Here is a 22,230-nt window from a genome sequence, read left to right as displayed (position 1 = left end):
TAGTTACACATCAGTCCTCAGTAAAACCTGTGTGGTGGCTGGGTGTCACCTGGACCTCTTTTGTCTTGGACACTGAACTCAATGATCACACGTCTGTTTATCCACTTTCCTTCTTGTTTTTAAAAGATTTATTTAATTTATTTATTTGAGAGAGAGAGAGAGTGGGAAGAGGGGCAGAGGAAGACAATTTCATACAGACTCGCCCTTAGTGTGGAGCTGAGAGCTGAGCTCACTCTCACAATCCCGAGATCACGAACTGAGCTGAAATCAAGAGTCAGACACTTAAATGATTGAGCCACGCAAGCACCCCTCTTTATCCATTATCCGTGGAGGACACGGGATTCTCTCTTCCTGAGTATTGACCTGAGTCAATGTTATAAACTCTGCTGGCTGAGGTAGGACATCAGGTAAGGATCTCTGTGCTGAAGGCTTCTGAAGAGTATCTCCAGGGCCTGGGGCCCTTTCTTTTCCACCATCCTCAGCAGGGTCTCATTCTTCCTCTGCTGTGTTGGAAACTGCTGCACCAGCTCCTTCTCTTCCTCGGTGAAGACTTCACTGTCCTGAAGATCATCTAGTACTCCGCTCAGGTCCCCCAGCCTGGCTCGCAGGTGCCGGTGGTTCTCCTTCATAAACATCTCAACTGGACACAAGAAAGAGTTGCAGACTCAGAAAGGGATAGCTCACTTATGGGGTTCAAGATGTATGCTCAATGTAAACACACACACACACATACACATTTTAATTTAAGTAGGCTCCAGGCCCAGCATGGAGCCCCAAATGGGGCCTGAACTCATGACCCTGAGTCAAGACCCAAACTGAGATCAAGAGTCACACACTTAACCAGCTGAGTCACCCAGCCACTGCTTAAAGGCATAATTCTGTGTGGAGATATTGCTCATTCTCTTTTGCATGTTGCCCAGATCTTACACACACATCCTCAGGATTTCCAGTCCATTCCCAGGGGTGTATGAATCTAGGGAAACTTGGTGATCCCTCTTCTGCAATTCCATTCCCTCTTCTCCAAGCTTTGAGCACCTCTCCTTCTTTATTTCTCATTTTCACTGGAATCCCACAGAAGGCCTATCTTTTTCCACATTCATCTATTCATCCTTCTAACATATTTCAAGTTCACACATTGGTACACAGGATACCAGACGTCAAGGTGTAGTAGACTAGCTCTCCACCCTCAACGGTCTTCTGATAAACTGTGTAGAAAGAGATTTAACGGGTGAAGTACAACACAGAGGGGACAGAGAGCACTGGAGAGAAGAAGGTATTTCGCATCATGCCAACTCAGGGTTCACGCTGGTGACCACACATCATACCTGTGTGACCTTGGCTAAAACATATCGCTTTCGAATTCCTCAGTTTCTTCATTAAAGGAATGACTGTCTTTTTTTCTTTTTTCTTTTTGAGAGAGAGACAGAGCACCAGTAAGGAGGAAAAGGCAGAGAGAGAGAGAGAGAGAGAAAGTCTAAAGCAGGCTCCACACCCAGTGTGGATCTGGACACAGGGCTCGATCTCACAAACCTGAGATCATGATCTGAGCCGAGATCAAGAGTCAGACATTTAACCAATTCAGCCACCCAAAAGGGTGACCCAAAAGGGGGATTGGTTTCTATATACAACTCATGCCTCTAGAACTTCTGTTCTTTAACACAGTGGTGAAGATCATTCATGTCCAGTCATCACAATTATAACCAAACACCTTCATTGAACGATGTGATTTCTGTGAAGTCTTGGTGTTTCTCCTGAAAAATTACTGGAAGTGTCCGTTCAGTGACTCCTCAATTTGAATGAATGAAGTTCCTCTCAAAAAGATTCTCAACTTAACCTATTCTTGCTGCCTCATTTGTTTAGCAATTTCTATTCCATCTTCCTCATTGGACATAAATTTCACTTTTGCCTCTCTCCACAATACACTCTGAAACTTTTTCAACTCCCTCAAGGTTAGATCTGAGCCTCCCATTTCAACCTCCCTTATATCCCTCTAATTTTCCTTTGGAACGTGTATCACAACTGTATTTTGATAAGCACTGCGAAACACTTCACTGTTTTCACCTGCTGGAGTAGAAACCCCATGAGTGTGGGGGGGTGTGTCTGTCTCAGACTACGTTCCATACAGGACCACTACCATTGCCATGTTCACTCTGATGCTCCTCCATGCTTTTCTGTGGAAGCCAGCCAAAGTGCATTGACAGGACTAGACAGAAGCGGTGAGTATAATGCACACCTATATGTACCCAGAACATTTGCCATGCAACAGGCATTCCATAAGCTGCATTTGTCACCATGATCATTTTTATCACCATAATTCCATAGGAGAAAAATGCAACCATAGCCCTTGGCTCAGAAAGGAGGGGATGACTAGACTTTCAAGCAAAGTCTTCACAGAAGAGTTAGTATCAGAGGAGGCTTTCGAGGAATAGGATTCTGGTATTAAATACAAGATGCCACCAGGCCAAAAGGCAAAGACGGGGAGAGAGATGTCAGGCTTCACAGTGCATGCTGGCCAGAATGATCTGATGCAGGACGTGGGCTGGCAGCCGCTTCTGAAGGGTGTTCTAGAGAGAGCACACGAGGGTGGGTTTCATCCTTCTGACACCAGGTAGCTCTCGCTCTAGAGCTTGTAGAAGAGGAAGGGAAGAGACGTCTTCTTGGTGCTACACACTCACCACCTACATAAACCCTTTCAATTTCCTTTGTGAAATCTTCTTTACGTCATTCTTAACTGTATCCGTGGTTGGGTTTGAACCCAACTGCAACTCCAGGCGTGGGGTCTAATTTTCTGTAGCTCATCTGCCTCTCTGGGCCCCCTGACCATAACACCAGCTGGCCAGGAAGTGGGTTTGTGCCATATGAAGCCAGTGTGACACCTGAGGAGTAAGAGGGATCAGGGGATGTTCCCTTTCTCCTCCGGATGATCTGTTTTGGGACAGGAGGCCTGTCACTTTTACTGTGTGGAGACTGACAAAGCTGACAATGTGGAGGTCATAATGTAGTCCTCTGAATTCAGACTCTTATTATATCTTATTTATTTATTTTTAAAAGTTGTTGCTGTTGTTATTATTACAGGATCTCTACTCCCAAGGTGGGGCTTGAACTCACAACTACCCAAGATCAAGAATCACATGTTCTTCTGACTGAGCCAGCCAGGTGCCCCTTGACTCCTTACTTTGCATAATTTCTTTCTCTGCTACATATCCTCTCCAGTAACTAACCATTTCCCAGCTAATCCCTGTTCTCAATTTTCACAACCTCCTAACCTGGCTTCCACTTCCTGTCCATTCCACACCCACAGCCATCCACACTGTTCAGAACAGTGAGTGCATTGCTACCCACCTTTCCTGAGTCCCCCTTTGCCCTCAGCCTAAGGACCAAAAGAGTTCAGCCATCACCCTTCTGCTTTCAACTTCTGTTTCTTGCCTGCCTTTGGTCTCAGGTGTACTCAGTCCCTCTAAAGTTTCATCTCCAGCCATATTGAACTACTTTCACTGAGACTTCCTCAGATGCAAGGTATTTTCCCCAATAAGACGTGGTTGCATGCTCAGAGTCTGCTTATTAAACCCTCCTATAAATTCACTCAAGTGGCTCAGACTCCTTCTTTGTGTCCGACCACACTCAGTCTCTGTAACTGAAGAGAAGGTAGGATCCCTCACTGAGCCACCTCACACCCCTCAAAACCTCCAGACATTTGGTGTGGACACTGCACTCACCTGAGAAGGGAGAAGGCGGTGATGCAGCACGACACTGGAGCTCCACTAGGAAAGAAGGAAAAGTTGGAAAATGAACCATTTACCTTATTTAGTTTTTTTTTTTTTAATTGTTGTTGTTGTTTCTTGTAATCTCAACATCCAACATGGTGCTCAGACTCCCAACTCTGAGATCAAGAGGCACAGGCTCTTCTGACTGAGCCAGCCAGGTGCCCCTGCAGTTTCTCTAGTCTTCGATGCAATGCACTAAAATAATTTGATTCCATTTCCTGGGTTAAGGATCCCATTGGAACATTGATATACCTAATGGAACCCAATTAAGTAGAAGGTCACCCACTGCCCACCAAGGAAATGCATCAGAGGAAGAAACAGTTTTTCCAATATTTTATTGCTATTTCTAAGCCAATATGTGAGGAAATGAGAAAGCTATGGTAACATTATCACACTGTGCTACATAAATCATCCTCCAGGCAAATGTATTTTAGACACGAAATACCATCATAAAGTGAGTACATTTCAAAAATAAGTAATGATATTCTTTTAACCCTATAATACTGGGATTGTGATAGTGCAAAATTTATACGTTGAACACACATATAAGTTGGTGGGAGATTTGCCAATTGGAGCCTTATTTGGGAAAGTCACTAGAGTCTGTTTACCATGAAGCCTTCCACATGGTGTTACATGTTCTTCCTAAAAGCCCTGTTGTTCTTTCAACTTCTGATCAATTTTGTGCCCTTCCTTCAGCAGCTGATTAGTCTCTATGTATGAAAACTATAAAATTGCCCAGGACATAGAATTAAATTGACTTCTGCTCCATTGGTTCTTATGATTAGTATCTCTGTTCACTGCCTCCTACGTATGAGAGGGTCCAATTCTTTTTTTTTTTTTTAAAGATTTTATTTATTTATTTGACAGAGATTGATCACAAGTAGGCAGAGAAGCAGGCAGAGAGAGAGAGAGGAGGAAGCAGACTCCCTGCTGAGCAGAGAGCCCGATGCGGGACTCGATCCCAGGACCCTGAGATCATGACCTGAGCTGAAGGCAGCGGCTTAACCCACTGAGCCACCCAGGCGCCCGAGAGGGTCCAATTCTTGATAGCAACAGCCATCCCTATCCCAGGCAAACTTGACCAGTGTCTACACTTTTGTTTCAACTCAACATGGACTCTAAGCTGGCAGTAGATTTATTTTCTACTCTGCAATGGGACCATAAACAGACCTTCTCCTCTGGCACACATCACTACAACCCAGAAAAGAGGTGCATAATTTGTTTTTATCCCCCCAAATTTAAACATCATATTTTTACCTACCTGGCTTCACCAAAGTGTGCCAGACCGAAGTCTTGCATGTTTGTTCGGTAACTTCAAATGTGATTGGTTCCTCCATCTTCCCAGCAAAGACTTTAGAGAATGACTGGGGTTCTCCAGGACTCCTGTAGGATAATTTCAACTCCTAGAAGAAGCACAGCACTTGACTTAAAGTGTCAGGGGGTTGACGGTGGGGGTAGAAAGGCCTGTTTGCCTGCAGTGAACTGGTCACTGAAATATTAGCCATTTCCTATACAGTCTTGTGGCTGGATGAGGGAAAAACAAAAGGAGAATGGTCAACAATCTTTTCAAATTTACAATTTTAGGAATTAGTATTATTCCATGGAAGGAAAGGTAGCTGAGCTCCTATCAGGATATGGTTTGGAGAATAATCATCTGAGCTACTAACCCTCTCCTTTAAAAAAAAAAAAAAAGTACAAAATTTTGAAATCTGAGTGAAATTTGAGTTACATCCAAATTCTACTGACCTTGGGTGTTATTTCCAGGTGGGCCAAACCAGACACAATATAAGAGGAACCAAAATGCAGGGGTTCCACAGGGGGGGAGGTCTGTAGACGCACACCGTTAAACTTAGTTTCTTCTTCATCTATTGCCTGAGGAAGAAGCAGCAGAAGCAAATGAGGGAGCAAAGCTAAAAGTAAACATATGCCTCTGGACAAGTAATCTCTGTACACAATGTGGGGAGCAAACTCACAGCTCTGAGATCCACAGCTGCATGTTCCACCAACTGCCCCAGCTTGGTGCACGAGAGACGTGTATTAATAAAATTTTCCTGCTGGTTATCTCAGAGCTAGGGATTTATTTCATTTTTGTTTGTTTGTTTGTTTGTTTGTTTTTTCCTTGGCGGGGCAGAATGGGCAGAGGAAGATGGAGAGAGTGTCTTCAGCAGGCTCCAAACTCAGCACAGAGCCCAACTCTGGGCTCCTTCTCAAGACCCTGAGATCATGACCTGAGCCAAAATCAAAGGTCACACACTTAACCAACTGAGATACCAGTCGCTCCCCCCACAAAGGGTTTCTTTTTATTACATATCTCTGTAGAGTTTGGTTTTTCTTTGTATAATGTGGCAGGGATAGCCTGAGTGTTCCTCAAATCCGGGGACAAAGAGGCTTTCTCCTTGTGCCTCGGCAGAGAACCATTGCTGTCTGCAGCTGCGTCTATGAGGGACGAGGCTCCTGCTCCATGAGGTGACAGCCACCTGCCCACCAGCAAGCAGTACAGCAGTGACGTCACCCCAGAGAGACCCAGAAGCAGAACAGAAGAGACCTCAGAGCTCTCTGAGGATCCACCCACAATACAGAATAGAACTCAAATAACAAAATAATAATAACATTCGACAAGTCTCAGCTACAGCTCAATACACACTTTCTGGAATTAACAAGCAAGAACTGCTGTTAAAAACAACTACAGAAGATGCTCTTATCAGTCCAGTTAGTAAATACTCTTGGTGGGTAGCGATCAGGTCGGGGCAGGAAGGGGAAAGAAGCTGGTGATGTCCACTTCTCCATCTGGGTGCAAAAATTAGGGAGCGATCCATTTATCTGCATATTTGATTCACGTTAAAAGAAATCCATAGATCCATTTAAAGGAAGGGTGTCCAACGCTGAAACATGAGTTTCATGTGAGCATAAACGATGCTCAGTCGGTTAAGCGTCTACCTTCAGCTCAGGTCATGATCCCAGGGTCCTGGATGGAGTCCTCCATCCACCTCCTTGCTCAGCAGGGAGCCAGCTTCTCCTTCTGCCTGACACTCCCCCTTCTTGTGCTCTCTCTCTATCTCTCTTGGTCTCTCTTTCTCTCTCACTCACTCTCTCTCTGGAAAATAAAGAAAGAAAGTCTTAAGGAAAAAAAAAAGAAAGAAAGAAAAAGAGAAATATAGAAAGCAAACAAACAGAAACAGAGTCCAAGTTCCAAGGCTATAAGTGGACGTATAGTTCTTGCTTCTCCAAATCTGCCAACCTTACCTTCATCACCAAGGAGTCACTGGGGATAAGGTACAGGTGAAATTTAATCTCTTTAGGGTAGAAGTGATAATAGAGCAGTGCCGTGGAAATGATGGGGACCGAAATACCAATCGCACTGGTCAATCTCAGCAGGATTCCCATCAGAGAGAAGCTGGGGTTTTCCAGGACGGCATAGAAAGGCTCCACTCGGGCTGGCGCCTCTAGGATCATCCGTTCGTGCTTAAAATGGGCAACGTGGAACCAAGACATATCGACCTCATTTGCTGTAGGACAATGAGAAAGGGCATCAGACAGTGTTCCCCACCATCCTCACAGCCCCCTTTCCTCTCCTTACCTGGCAGGGAGATGATGTGAGGGAGGTGGATTTCAGCGATGACCCCCTCGGGCTCCACGGAGATATCAAACAGTGGGCCTGCCACCATCCACTGCTCCTCAGGCTGTAACTTCAGTTCTGGATGCTGACTCCAAGAATCCAACGCTATCCTCACGGTCACCGCGGCTGTTACCAAGAATCCGAGGCGTGTCGCTGGCCACAGATAGAAGCCAGCCATGGGGAAGTGGACGCTGAAAGGAGCCAGAGTGATAGTCATGCTGGGAGAAGACCAGGACTTTGATTTTTTTTTTTTTAGATTTTATTTATGTATTTCAGGGCGAGTGAGTGAGAAAGCACGAGCTGGGGGAGCAGCAGAGGGAGAGGGAGAAGCTGAGCAGGGAACCTAACCTGGGGCTAGATCCCAGGACCTCGGGTTCAGGACCTTAGCCAAAGGCAGACCCTTAATCGACTGAGCCACCCAGGCTCCCCGGGTCTTTGATTAAAGAACAAAAGTGCGGAGGGATATGGTGTTTGTGGAGCAAAGTTCAAGACCCTTCTGTGGTTTTCACCACATTAGAACACTCTGGCGAGTTAATGACACTCTGAGGGCCCCACTTTCTCTATATTCTACATGTGGTGAAATTAAAACACCAGCTCAGTGCATAGGATCAGAGAATCCTGACAAAATTTCCAATGTTGAAGGGGTGAATCGCATACCTTATCATGTAGGTGTGTACATGTAAGTATCACACAGCACATACTTCCTTTATGGGAGAAACAACCAACATCTTCAATTCTTACCTGTATCTGTTTGCACTCTCATCAATCAACTCAATATCCACATTTCCTTCAGGTCCCAGAAACTGATAACTATGACAAGCTGGTCCAACCCCAGAAAAGAGTTTAGGAGCCTCAAGGGGCACTAATGTCTCCTCTTCCAAGCAAGTCTCTTCTGAAAAATACACATTGTACGTGTCAGATTGGATTTGTTGGAAAAGGCCTAAAGGCATTCTGGATTTTGAATTACACATGTGCTGTTGGGAATCCAGATATCAGAGAGAAGAGTATGGAGGGAGAACAAGGGGCTTTGGCCTTGGAATCCAGACAAAGAAAGGCACAAGAATGCTCTTGGTCACTACTGAAACTGAACCCCCAAATTTAAGAAGGAAGTGAGGCTGGATGGCTTTGTTGGGGAGCAGTATTCACCTAGGGCAGGAACCACGGCAACTAAATTTCTACATGGTCCCAAACAGCAGCTAACACCCGATGCTGGCGGGGGAACACAAGTCCGTAAAAGGAGGAAGCATGAAAGCTTAAGAAGGAAAGTCACAACTCTTCACCCTAGTGTTCACCGCCATCCAACCCAAGGCACTGCAGACCATCCTCTGGTTCCCCCAGCGTTTCCACCACCCAACTGGGAGAGTCTTCCCAGCAGCACTTAGAGACCCTCTACACATGCGCTCCCGGATACCATTCTTTCTGCTCAGACTCTGGGTGAGGATGATTTGCATAGAACAAATATCTGTACCCTGGATGATAGAAGTCTCTGAAATACTGTGCTCGGAGAAAACTGATTTATCAAGAATTAAAAATGATGGAATCTCATTTGGCAGAGAGTAGGGATTTTGGATAGGAAAAAGGAAAAGTCTCAGACGGTTACCTAACCACTCTGAGACTTTTTTTCTCCCATGTCAGATAGACTAATGCTACCCGCACCTTATAGAACTGCTCTGAATCTTGGTACTAGCTGTGTGGCACCTCCAGAAAATAGCACACGGTGTCAGCCGTTCATGTGAACACAGATGAGCTTCCCCCAACCTCGTGGCAGGTAAGCACAGGAGCTGAGCTGAGCACCAGGACACAGCCAACACCAGTGCCCTGCTCTCCAGAATCTCAAGTGGCTTTCAAACTACTTCACACCAAGTGGGACAGTTTCCAGCCATGAGCACTTAGAAGTGGAGTGTGTAATGACAGGATCTAGGAGAGTCGAGTCGGGTAAATTTTTCCAACCCAGTGAACATCCACTGGGATAGTGCTGAATTTGAAGATGGAGCATGTAAGAAAGTCCTAATGCTGAAATGAGGTCATAAGAAAGAACTCTTAATCCAATAGCACTGGTGTCCTTGTGTTCTTATATGAAAAGGAAGAGACACTAGATCTCGATCTCTCTCTCTCTCTCTCTCTCTCTCTCTCTCTCTGGATACACAGAGGAAAGGCCATGTGGGGACCCAGGGAGAAGGTGACCATCTGCAAGCCAGGACAAGAGCCTTCACCAGAGACTAAAAATGCTAGTACCTTGATCTGAGAATTCTAGCCTCCAGAACAATGAGAAAATTAACTTCTATTTTTTTATTTCTTTTCAGCATAACAGTATTCATTGTTTTTGCACCACACCCAGTGCTCCATGCAATACGTATCCTCCTTAATACCCACCACCGAACCACTTTGTCTGGGTTATCTTGCGATGGCCATCCTAGGACTCTCATACAGTAGGAATGTGTTCTAGCCCAAAGCCAATCAGAGTACTAATGTCACAAAGGATCAAGATCATTAAGCACACATTGCTTATGTTTTGAAGTCTTGGCATGGATTAAGGTAAATGAAAACAAGCCCCTTTTAATTAACTCAAACACAATCCAATGCTGTCACACCTCACTTGGAAGATTTCTCTCCTCTAAGTTTGCTTTATTTGTCTTGACACAGAGTCTAGATGATACACTCGGAGAGTTCCCTTGGATAACAAAAAGAGAATGTGTTAATGTCCTTAATAGAGTGTTTGGAATATGGAATCCACTCCAGTCATGATATCCAAGATTATACCTGCTTCTTGTTCCCATTTATATTGTAAGGAGGATGGTGTTAGAGCTAAGAAAAATTTCTTTTGATTGTCACCACCCCAAAGACTTCAAAACTGTCTTCTACCAATAAAACCACAGGACATTTCCATCAGCCCACTACACACCCCTGGCTTCACCTCTATATTAGACAATTACCTGATTCTAGTATCTGTGCAGATTCCTGGTCTTCTGATCCACTGATGCCTGGGGCCCTCAAATGTCAAAAATAAGGAAATTATTAGAAATCAGCTCACAAGGGGTGACCGACTGGCTCAGTCAGTGGAGCACGTGGCTCTTGATCTTGGGGCATGAGTTTGAGCCCTATGTTGGGTGTGGAGATTACTTAAAAATAAAAAATCTTTTATTTATTCATAACAAAAAATAACAAAAAATAAAATACAAAATAAAAATCTTTTTTAAAAAACTTTAAAAAATAAATAATAAATCAATTCACCAAAGGAAATGAAGGGGATGTGATTAAAAACTAGAGCTCTTTTGCACAAACAATGGCCACTACCCAGGAGGGGCCATTTAAAATCTCAATTCAATTAAATTAAATTCAACTAAATTAAGTTAAAATCCAGCTCCTCAGCTGTACTATCCACTTTTCAAGTGCTTCATACCTACCTGTGGCAAATGGCTACCATATTGGCTGATGCAGAAGGGAACATTTCCATCATCACAGAAAGTTCTACTGGACAGTCCATTAGACTTTCAAAAAGGAGATGACTTGGACAAAGTGAGGTTTCTTAACCAGGTATCTGAAGAGTAGAACCAAGGGGACCTCTCAGACCAAATGTGGCTTGACCATTCTATGTCTTCTCCTATTAGGTGGTGTCCAAAGTGGTCACACTTCACTTTTTTGTTTAAGTTGCCCTGACTGGGCGTGTGTCGCTTCAGCTGGTGGTGGTGCAAGGAGTAGAGGCAGCAGGAAACTGGGCTCCCATCTGGGTTTGGGAGATGACTGCTGGGATTTCTGAATCTGGTGGGCATCATGGCCAAGGAGATCAGGCAATACCTGAGGGCAAGTTAGATGCACGCTACCCACCTGGAGTCCTTTACAGTGCAGTCTGTTCACTACCAACAGCATGCACTGAGTATATCTGCCCGAAGTTGTTAAATGCAGACAGTGCTTAGAAAAAATGTTCCAAATGAGTTTGCAAAGCTTACTGCAGAAGATACAGAAACAAGAAGCGGGACTTAGTGAGGGTCAACGCACAGCAGGGAAAAGGGAGAGAAGAGCAGAAGAGAGGTAGAAGGGGTCAAATAAAGTAAAAAAGGAAGACAATACCACAAAACGTTAGGATTGCCAATATCCCAGAGCAAAAAAGAAATATGTAAGAGGAATGTGTGGCATTGTGGATTTCAAAAGTGGCCTTAAAGAAGCTCAGAGAGGGTCGCCTGGATGATTCAGTTGGTTGTGCATCCAACTCCTGATCTTGGCTCAGGTCATGATCTCAGCATTGTGAGATCAAGCCCTGAGTTGGACTCCTCTCTTGGCTGGACTCTGCTTGAGATTCTCTCTCTCTCCCTCTCCCTCCACCCTTCACCCCACTTGCTTCCACTCTCTCTGTCTTTCAAATATTAAATCAAAAATTTAAAAAAGAAGCAGAGTTGGGGCACCTGCGTGGCTCAGTGGATTAAGGTCTCTGCCTTTGGCTCAGGTCATGATTTCAGGGTCCTGGGATTGAGACCCACATCAGGTTCTCAGCTGAGCAGAGAGCCTGCTTCCCCTCCCCCTCTGCTTCCTTCTCTGCCTATTTGTGATCTCTGTCTGACATATAAATAAATAAAATCTAAGGAAAAAAGAAACAGAGTTTTCATTTTTTATTTTTTCTCAAAGAGTCTGTGGTGCCTCAGTAACAGGAGAGGATGAAATGATCATTCGGGGAGGCCATTACAGATGACATACTTGATGTCATTCAGGAAAAATGATCAGAGGTGGATGATGACAGCATTGAAGACCTTGGAAGAAGCAAAGAAATGACTTTTGAAAAATGTGTCTATATTTAAAGGTCAAAACCAAGAGGTGATGTGGCCAGAGGGAGAGAGGCTTTTTAAAAAAGATATACTTCTCCTACATTAAAACTGTAGATTACCCTCACCCTTGGCATATGCACTGTTCTGCATATGCCGCTGCTTGGTTGTTTTTTGGTTTTTGTTTATTGTTTTTTAACTGCCAAAGTCTAATAAACAGGGGAGGCCACCAGGCTTATTCATGAAATAGAATTTAGTCAAATAAAGATTTAAGAACACTGGGTATAAATAAGTAAATAAATGGTTATGATAGATATCTATGACAATTGGAATAAAAACATTGAATTAGCAATTGACTCATGCGTAGAATACTGCCCCATAGGAGCGGTCTCCAAATTCGATTGCACCTGGGAAGCTTTAAAGAAAAAAAAAAACAATAAATAGGTCACAGCACAGACCAATCAAATCAGCAGGCAGAGGTGGGACCTCAGCATCATTACTTTTTTTTTTTTTTCTTAATCAGAGAAAGAGAGAGCCCACATGTGAGCACAAGTAGGGGGAGCAGCAGGCAGAGGGAGAAGGAGGCTTCCCACTGAACAAGAATCCCAACACAGGACTCAAATCCAGGACTCCAAGATCTTGACCTGAGCCGAAGGCAGATGCTCAGCCAACTGAGCCACCCAGGCGCCCCAGCATAATTACTTTTAAAGCTTCCCAAATGATTGCAATACTCAGCCAATGTTGAAAATCATCAGATATAGGGTGAGCTAGTGATTCATGAAGGAAATGCCTGACTGCGAGAAATGTGCCTGAACATATTTTCTGCAGTCAAATGCTCTACCACTGAGCTATACTCCCTTTAGGTGATATTTTCTGGATGAGGACAACCAACTCTATCCGATCTCTGCCCTGGGGAGTTGGAAATGTGGAATGAATCAAGACCAGGGGGATCATGGGGCAACAGTCCCAGCTCCTAAGAAGGGGTGTGATGAAAGAGGACCGAAAGCATTGGTTTCTGGGGATACAGTAGTTATTGCATGATTGATGCCATGGGATCATGAAATGTCTGATTTCACTGACATTTTCTTAGAGTCTCCTGATTTCTTGGTCTATACATGTAATCCTTGATCTACAGATTCTTTATATATTCCTTGATATCTCTATTCACTTCAACATGAAAAGGATTCACAGAGGAACTATACATAGACCAAGGCTAATAAAGATGCATATTTGGAGAAATGGAGTTTAAAAAAAGGATTTGTAGCTCTTTTCTCAAAAGGGTTTTGGGCAAGCCAGGGGAGAGAAACTTGGCCTGCCCTCCTAAGTCTTGGTGCTTTGTCTGAGGCTACAAAATCAGCCATGGGTTATGTCAGCCCCATGCAAAGCACTGAGAGGAAATACACTGCCTTCTGTTCTCTGCTTGTGCATGCTGGGTTCCAGTGGGTGGCTGAGGTCAGGTTTAGGAGCTGGGAGGAAGCCACCTGTGAGTGCGAGCCAGCTCATCCCAGATCATGGGATCTGACTGTTACTTTTCCAAGAATTTAGTGGGTAGAGTGTTAAACATGTTAACATAAAATTAAACTATATAAAATTTTCATTTAAATAGATCTATATTACAGAGATAGTAAATGCTGAAAACTTGGGACTTTCTAATTATTTTACTACATCTTATGATACTCTGTGCTCTTTTGTTTTTAAGTCTAGTTATTTATTTTTTTGTAATTTCCACACCCAAGTTGGGTTTGAACTCAGGGTCGCAAGATCACAAGTTGCATGCACCACTGACTGAGTCAGCAAGACACCACCATACTCTGCTCAACTGAAGTTATTTCCATCTATGGTACCTGAGTGGTGAAAATACTCTGTAGTTGGGCTACTGCACACCTATTTCCAACGTCCTGTTCAGGGACAGCATGTTGGTAGTTTGAAATCCGTCTGATGGAAGTAGTCACCCCACAGAAATTGGCAAACACTACCACCAAAGGCTCTCCCCTTTCCCTGAAAATTTTCCAGTGCCCCTTCCCAACCCCAGCCCATCCTTTCTCCTCATCAGCAGTCAGTTTCCCAGGCACTGAGTTGGTTACTTTCATTCTTTCCCAGCTCAGCCAATGACACAGGGATCTTTGCAATTGTTGCTGCCTTTCTGTGTACAGCTTCTCAAGACGCCTTTCTGAAGGAAGAGGTAGTTGGCCTCATTCAGAAATTCCTGGGTTTGTTGGTAAGACTGGATAAGCTCATTCATCCTCCCCCTGATTCCTGTATCAATGACCCAAATCCCCGGATTCTCTTGTGCCCCTGTGATATTGAGGAATGGAATCCAAGACTACCATCGGCTTTCCCCGGGAAATCATTCTCCTTACTTGGAAACAGCTCCCTCCCAAGACAGAGGTTCAGCAGCAAGGATGCGTGGTTTTGGCCCTGTTGTTATCATGTCTTCATAATCTGAGGAAGGACAAAGCTGGAGACGCTCATCCCATGTCTCATAACAACTGTATAGTGATTCATCATAACATTCACTGGAAAACAGAAGGGAACTCATGTTATGAATACAGCATGGCAGTCTGGTGACAGGACAATCTCTGCAGCATGACTTTATGTCATTAAAAGCCCTAGACCCCATGCTTCGTCTTCAGGGAAACCTTCTCTCAAGCCCCCATAACTCCATCTCATCCTCATTATAAAGGATTCAGCTGTGTCTCTGTGTCCCGCTCCACATTGCTCTCTCCAACCCAGGGAAGCAGAACTCACTCAATTCTCAAATCCTAGTATTTGTTGTAAGGTTTTGTTTCATGATAGGCCATTGACCTAGGTGACCTTGTTGAGAATTTTAAGGAGAAGATTCCTAGTTTATATTCTGCCTTCATCCATCGCTGTGTCCAAGAGAATGGAACTCTATTGTGATTAAAATTCCAGGACATCAGTGAGATTATGTATGTGTTGTAAGGACCCACGTAGTACTAAGGCTCCTCTTCTACCTCCAGTCTCCATATGGTGAGAGACACATGAGGATGCTAAGAGGGAGGGAAACGATGGATATCAGTCTCGTTTTCTTCTTCCACTGGGGATCCTCATCCAGATATGGAACTGGAAAGCCCTAAGCTAGGGATTTCTTCTTCATGCTTGAGAGCTGGTCTCTGGTCTCCCTTGCCTGACTGAGACCAAGATTGGGGTTCGGAGCCAGGGAGTATCTTTTGGGCCAACACCTGTACTGCGTAACATGATAGCCAGTAGTCACATGTGCCAATTTAAACTTAAATTTTGGGACACCTGGGAGGATCAGTTGGCTAAGCATCTACATCTGGCTCTGGTCATGATCCCAGTGTCCTGGGATTGAGTCCCCCATCCGCCTCCTTGCTCAGTGGGGAGTCTGCTTCTCCCTCTGCCTACCATTTCCCCTGCTTGTGTATGTGTGTGTGTCTCTCTCTCGCAAATAAATAAAATATTTTTTAAATAAAAAATGAACTTAAATTTTAAGTAGTTAAACTTGAAAAATCAGATCTTTGCATGAGATCTGCTGCCTTTTTGTGTATAGCTCCTCGAGACGCCTTCCTGAAGGAAGAGGTAGTTGGCCTCATTCAGAAATTTCTGGGTTGGCTGGTAAGACTGGATAAGCTCATTCATTCTCCCGCTGATTCCGGTATCAATGACCCAGGTCCCCTGATTCTCTTGTGCCCCTGTGATATCAATGAATGGAATCCAATACTATTATCAGCTTTCCCCGGGGAATTATTCCCCTTACTTGGAAAGAGCTCCCTCATAAGATCGAAGTCCAGCAGCCGGGACATACGGTGTTGGCTCTTCTGTTATCACCTCATATCCTAAGGAAGTAGAAGGCCTGAGGTCTGTCACCTTTACCACAGTACGTAGAGTACTAGCACAACATTCACTGGAAAACAGAAGGGAACTCATGTTATGAATACAGCATGGCAGTCTGGTGACAGGACAATCTCTGCAGCATGACTTTATGTCATTAAAAGCCCTAGACCCCATGCTTCGTCTTCAGGGAAACCTTCTCTCAAGCCCCCATAACTCCATCTCACCCTCATAATGGATTCAGCTGTGTCTCTGTGTCCCGCTCCACATTGTTCTCTCCAACCCAGGGAAGCAGAACTCACTCAATTCTCAAATCCTAGTACTTGTTGTAAGGTTTTGTTTTGTGATAGGCCATTGACCTAAGTGACCTTGTTGAGAATTGTAAGGAAAAGATTCCTAGCTTATATTCTGCCTTCATCCATCGCTGTGACCAAGAGAATGGGACTCTATTGTGATTAAAATTCCAGGACATCAGTGAGATTATGTATGTATTATAAGGACCCACGTAGTACTAAGGCTCCTCTTCTACCTCCAGTCTCCATGTGGTAAGGGACACATGAGGATGCTAAGAGGGAGGGAAATGATGAATATCGGTCTTGTTTTCTTCTTTCACTGGGGATCCTCATCCAAATATGGACCAGGAAAGCCCTATGCTAGATCTTTTCCTCTTCACACTTGACAACTGGGTTCTTGTCTCCTTTTGCTGGCTGGGATCAAGGCTGGGGTTAGGAACAAGGGAATGTCCTTTGGGCCAAGACCTTCAGCATCTAATATGATAGCCACTAGCCACTTGTGCCTATTTAAACTTAAATTTAAATAATTAAATTTGGAAATCAATTCCCCACTTGAATGAGTCCTATTTCAAGTGCTCAAACACCACAAATGGCCAACGGTTTCCATAGTAGACACGAATATAATATGAATATGAATACGGATATGAAGTATGTCTTTCATGGCAGGAATTCTATTGATGGCCTTGACCTTAATCATCTGCTCCAGCCAGCTGACTAGAGACTGGCTCTGCAGTATCTGGCATTGGTTCAACCAAATAAAGGGGATCTTTGAGAAGGGGTGGATGGATGAAGCAACTGAGGAATTCTTGTGTTCAGCAGCAGCATTTTCCAGCCTGTCAAATATTACCTTGAGACAGAGCCTGTATCTGAGTTAATAGTACTGAGTCAGTGTCAGTTTCCTAGTTTTGACAATGACTATTGTTATAAAAGTTATTATCATTAGAGGAAGCTTGGTTGAGTGTACATTTTTTGCTCCTTCTGTACTATTTTCGTTACTTCCATCAGTCTTAAACTATCTCACAATAAAAAGTTATAATGACAAAAAAGAAAGGACAAACACACTGATTTTTATGCAAATCTCTGTGAGAAGATCCAAAATCTTCCCTTTTCCCCCACTGAATATAGTGTCCCTTACCTACTGTACCGTATAGAGGGTGAGTCCCGAAGAGTTTGGGAGACCATCTGACTTTGACTTGATGGGTTTGTGCTTCCAAACCAGCAGCACCCACACAGCCTGGGAAGACACAAGGGGAGTTGTGATTTCATTTTGTGCAATGAACTTGGTGGTGGGATGGTCTCTTCGCTGTGATGGAAAGGAAGTAGCACAAATTTTATGTTCCATCTTCAGAATGGCATTCCCTGATGTCCACTCGGAGATCCACTTATTTCTCAGTGTTAACCCTTCCTCTGTCCCTGCTCAGCAGACAGTGATGGCATCTCAGGGGGCATGCGTCATTGGACTCTCAGCCCTTCAAGTCCATCACATCTATATGTAATACCTGCTAAGACTGACTAGACTTGTATATAACTTGTTTAATGATACTACTTCTTCTAAAGTAAGCGGTAAGAAATTCCTTCTTCTTGTGCCATCCTTCACTGGTCCTAAAAAGGAGGGAACTTTTATAAAGTTGCACAACACTGGATGAATTATCCTTCCGCCAAAGGAATATCTGTTTAGTGTGAGTTTGTCGTGACTACGGAGACCAAAGAGACAAGAATCCACAGGCCAGCATCACCATTTCCTAGAACTTATATCAAAATTGTGGCTTCACTCTCTGGGCTAAGTATTGGTTTTCTGACTTTTAAATAAGGATATAACACAGGGGCTTCTGGGTGGCTCAGTGGGTTAAGCCTCTGCCTTTGGCTCAGGCTATGACCTCAGGATCCTGGGATTGAGCCCCCCATTGGGCTCTCTGCTCAGCGGGGAGCCTGCTTCCTCCTCTCTCTCTGCCTGCCTCTCTGCCTACTTGTGATCTCTGTCTGTCAAATAAATAAATAAAATATTTAAAAATAAATAAATAAAATTTTAAAAATAAGGATATAACACAAATCCTTGTGATGAGTAATCATAGAAGGACAATATTACTTAGTACCCAAATTAGAAAACATTGTGATCCCAGAGAAAATAACCCCACTTCAGTGATCCTCCTTATTCCCTGGCCTGTGGGGATTCTACACATGCCATAGTAGCTGAATCTTTGTCCAATTCATTTATTGCAAGTTCTAGGACAATGAAAAAATGTGTGAATTGGTCACAGATGAGACATGAGACTCTGAAAGCATGCTTCTGGGGAGGAGCAGGACTCATGGATGGAGCTTAGTGGGCTTGCCTGGTGCCATGGGGTGGTCAAAAGCACGGCCATGGCGTCAGGGAAAGAGCTGGAGGAACATCCATAGACTTGTTTGTGGTCAAGTATGAAATTGTGTGGTCAGACCAAGGTCATATTACCCCACAAGGGAGAGAAGAAGTCTAAGTAATAATACATCTGGGTGCCCAGGCAGGTTTGCCCCTTCTGGTTTGATGAGACAAGTGAATAAGTAAAACTGTAAGCAGAGGGGTGTCTGGGGGGCTCAGTCGTTAAGCCTCTGCCTTCAGCTCAGGTCATGATCCCAGGGTCCTGGGATTGAGCTCCACATCGGGCTCCCTGCTCAGTGGGGAATCTTCTTTTCCCTCTCCCTCTACCCATCCACCCTGCTTATATTCTCTCTCTCTCTGTCATAAATAAAATCTTTTAAAGAAATGCAAGCAGAGCCTTTTCTTGGAAAAAAAAAAAAAAGCCAAGTACTCTATTATGTGGAACATCAATGAGATATGGAGGAATCAATCCATCAAGAGCCCTCAAAGGGTAGATACATACCTTCTCCATGTCAGACAGCAGCTCCTGGATCTCTCAGAGGACATCTCCTGGATCTCTTCCTTAAGGGTATCTTTTCTCACTGATCAGCTGGTGTGTTTATCTCTCAGCTACGTCTCTATTAATCCTGAGAAAAGAAAAGACTATTGTATTCAGAGAAGTTGGAAAAACTTGCAGATAAATATTAGTTGTTCTATCTCCACACCATAGCACAGATTGCTTATTGTTCATTCAATAGAAATACATCAGTTGATTTGTTTCCAGTAATGCTAGGCGCATGCAAGAGAGACCCAGAAAAGATTATGAACTTTATTTATTTATTAAAGATTTTATTTATTTATTTGACAGACAGAGATCACAAGTAGGCAGAGAGGCAGGCAGAGAAAGAAGAGGAAGCAGACTCCCCACGGAGCAGAGAGCCCGACGTGGGGCTCGATCCTAGGACCCTGAGCGGAAGGCAGAGGCTTTAACCCACTGAGCCACCCAGGTGCCCCAGATTATGAACTTTAAAAGTTATTTTATTTTATTTTCTGTATTAACCCTCTATGTGCAAATACAAGAGATATAGAAGTAACTCCCAGATCAGAGAAGTAATATCACTAAGATGGCAGCAGCCTCCCATTCCCTTGATGAAGATCAGTAATTACACAGCTATCCATAAACAAAAACAACTCCGGAAGACATCTGGCATCTGCATAAGAATTTGCAGCAACACGGTGGGATAAAAAACTGGAGGGAAAAAAACACAGAGAATGGGAAGAAGGAACAGCTTCATTTTGCACACACCACCTTGCAATGTCTAGATTATGGAATCGGCTTTGTTCCTTAAACCTCACGAACCAACCTCTGCTAGCTTCAGATTTGTCCTCTGCAGCCCCCACACCTCTCTCAGCCATCAGAGAATGGAGGAGAGTCAGGGCCTTGCTCTGGATGAGGCTTTGGCTCAAGGGAACGTTGGGGCTGCTTTGATCTTTCATCCAGACCATTAAACTTTCTCTGCATCAGCAATAGGCTGTTCCTCTTCCTTATCGTCCATGTGTTGGATAACACTGAGGCCACTGACAAGGTATTAATTAGCCCAATTTCAACAGTGATGTGTCTCAGGGGCTAGGGAGGCCTGATGAGAGGGAGAGAGATGGGGAGAGGCAGGCCAGTGGGGCAGTGAAAACACACACAACATGTGATGATCAAGTTCACCATCCTATGAAAGCATGGTTCATTACGACAGTAGCGTCAAAGATGGCTCACTGCACATCACCAGAACACACATCATGATAATGAAAGTTGGAAACATTGTGAGATGTACCAAAATGTGACACAGAGACACAGTGAGAAAATGCTATTGGAAAAGTAGCAGTGGTAGCCTTGCTCCATGCTGGTGGCCCCAAACCTTCAGTCTGTAAAAAAGGTAGTATCTGCAAAGTCCTAGTGTTGCAGGATTTCTCTTGCCTATGTGCCCCTGGTTCTTGGTCTCACCTCTCTGTGGTATGAGAAGGTGCGAATGAAAGGGTAGAACAGGTGAAGAGTGCCAGGCAATAAAGCAAAGTTTATGGAGCAATAGGAAGGTTTTCTGGAGCAACAGTACAAAGCTCACAAGGATGGGGGGTTTTTATGGGCTTGTTGACAGGCTGTTTTAACCTGACTAACCGTCCAAGCCTGTGTCACCCAGTCAGGTTTTTGCCCCTGAAGCATCTATCTATCAGGCAGTTGGTTGAGAAGGTGGGAAAGGATGAAGGGTTCCTTCCAGGGTGGTGTAAAATGCTTTTAAGAGAGATTTTCTCTTAGGGTGGGGCTTCTTGTCCCTGCCTACCTTTTTTTCAATAATCTTTCATTACAACAGCAAGAGATGTACCTGAATTAAAATTCTTGCGTATTAAATGATCCATTTTCTACAACATTGGAGATTTTTCTAAACATTACTTAAAAGTCCTTAAGTGGAATAAAATTCATCATTCCCTGACATATTAAAGCAAAAAACAACAGCACAATGGGCAGATGACATGGCTGAACAAGTCTGAAGGGGAAAACACAAATGTTCTGAAAAGATTTTAAGTTACTTTATTTAAGTTATCTCTACACCCAACACGGGGCTCAAACTCACAATCCCAAGACCAAGTCACGTGCTCCTCCCACTGAGCCAGACTGGTGCCCAAGAAAGGATTTTTGATTCATTACCGATTATGGAAGCCACCATGAGATAGCATTCTTGCCCACAAAAGTGATGAAAATAACAAAATAGGACAAAACCAAGCATCAATGAAGATGTAAAGCAATAGAGACTCAAACTGGTAGTGGGTGGATTTTGGAGAAAACACAACCACTTTGGAGGATAATTTGGCTACATCTAGGGGGAAAAAAAAGATTCAAACATTGAAATGCTTTGAATCAGCAACCCTGTTCTATGAGTCTCCTACGTGCACCCAGAAATGCACAGAAAATGTTGACCGTGTTATTGCTTGCTGTGACGAAGAAAATAGAAACTAGCTAAGTGTGAATTCTGCCTCTAGCCCAGGACATATGTGATCCCAGGGTCCTTGATGGAGTCCTGTATTGGGTTCCTTGCTCCGTGGGGAGCCTGCTTCTCCCTCTGCCTGTCACTCCCCCTGCTTGTGTGCTCTCTCTTTCTGACAAGTAAATAAATGAAATCTAAAAAAAAGAATGGATACAAGGACCATAATGCCATCACTATATTAACCTGATGGAGTAATTGACGGGCACTCATTAGGGCATCTGGTTGGCTCATTCATTAAAGCACTCAACTCTTAAAGGCAATGGGTCAAACCCTATGTTGGGCATGGGGTCTACTTAAAACAAAACAAAAAACTGAGAATTAATTAGAACCACACGCCAAACATGGGTTGATACAAAAATAAAAACATAAAAGGCAAACAAAGGGCGCCTGGGTGGCTCAGTGGGTTAAAGCCTCTGCCTTCAGCTCAGGTCATGATCCCAGGGTCCTGGGATCGGGCCCACGTGGGGCTCTCTGCTCTGCAGGGAGCCTGCTTCCTCCTCACTCTCTCTCTGCCTGCCTCTCTGCCTCCTTGTGATCTCTGTCTGTCAAATAAATAAATAAAATCTTTAAAATTAAAACAACAAGCAAAAATAATGCCAATTAAAAGCCAAATTGCTAAAGAG

General features: G+C 43.9%; 1 protein-coding gene across 3 annotated transcripts in view; it reads right to left on the bottom strand.

Annotated features, from left to right (window-relative positions):
• LOC309852960 (caspase recruitment domain-containing protein 8-like) overlaps positions 1-22,230 on the bottom strand; it is a 71,888-nt gene that overhangs the window by 29,291 nt on the left and 20,367 nt on the right. The window contains exons 2-13 of one of the 3 annotated variants that reach the window (XM_082710523.1): positions 19,099-19,222; positions 17,376-17,474; positions 15,874-16,020; positions 14,495-14,650; positions 10,314-10,369; positions 8,122-8,272; positions 7,342-7,571; positions 7,008-7,270; positions 5,511-5,636; positions 5,026-5,167; positions 3,717-3,761; positions 97-640 (exon numbers count right to left, since the gene is read on the bottom strand). In XM_082710523.1, the coding sequence (XP_082566649.1) occupies positions 375-640; positions 3,717-3,761; positions 5,026-5,167; positions 5,511-5,636; positions 7,008-7,270; positions 7,342-7,571; positions 8,122-8,272; positions 10,314-10,369; positions 14,495-14,650; positions 15,874-16,020; positions 17,376-17,474; positions 19,099-19,142 (1,725 nt within the window). In that variant the 5' untranslated portion in view covers positions 19,143-19,222 and the 3' untranslated portion in view covers positions 97-374. Of the gene's footprint in view, positions 1-96; positions 641-3,716; positions 3,762-5,025; positions 5,168-5,510; positions 5,637-7,007; positions 7,271-7,341; positions 7,572-8,121; positions 8,273-10,313; positions 10,370-14,494; positions 14,651-15,873; positions 16,021-17,375; positions 17,475-19,098; positions 19,223-22,230 lie in introns of those variants that run through there. The other 2 variants (XM_082710522.1, XM_082710524.1) reach the window with 2 other exon arrangements.

Source organism: Mustela nivalis (genome assembly GCF_964662115.1).
Source record: "Mustela nivalis genome assembly, chromosome: 18".
In the NCBI taxonomy this organism is placed as follows: domain Eukaryota; kingdom Metazoa; phylum Chordata; class Mammalia; order Carnivora; family Mustelidae; genus Mustela; species Mustela nivalis.
This window is presented reverse-complemented; position numbering and strand designations above follow the sequence as displayed.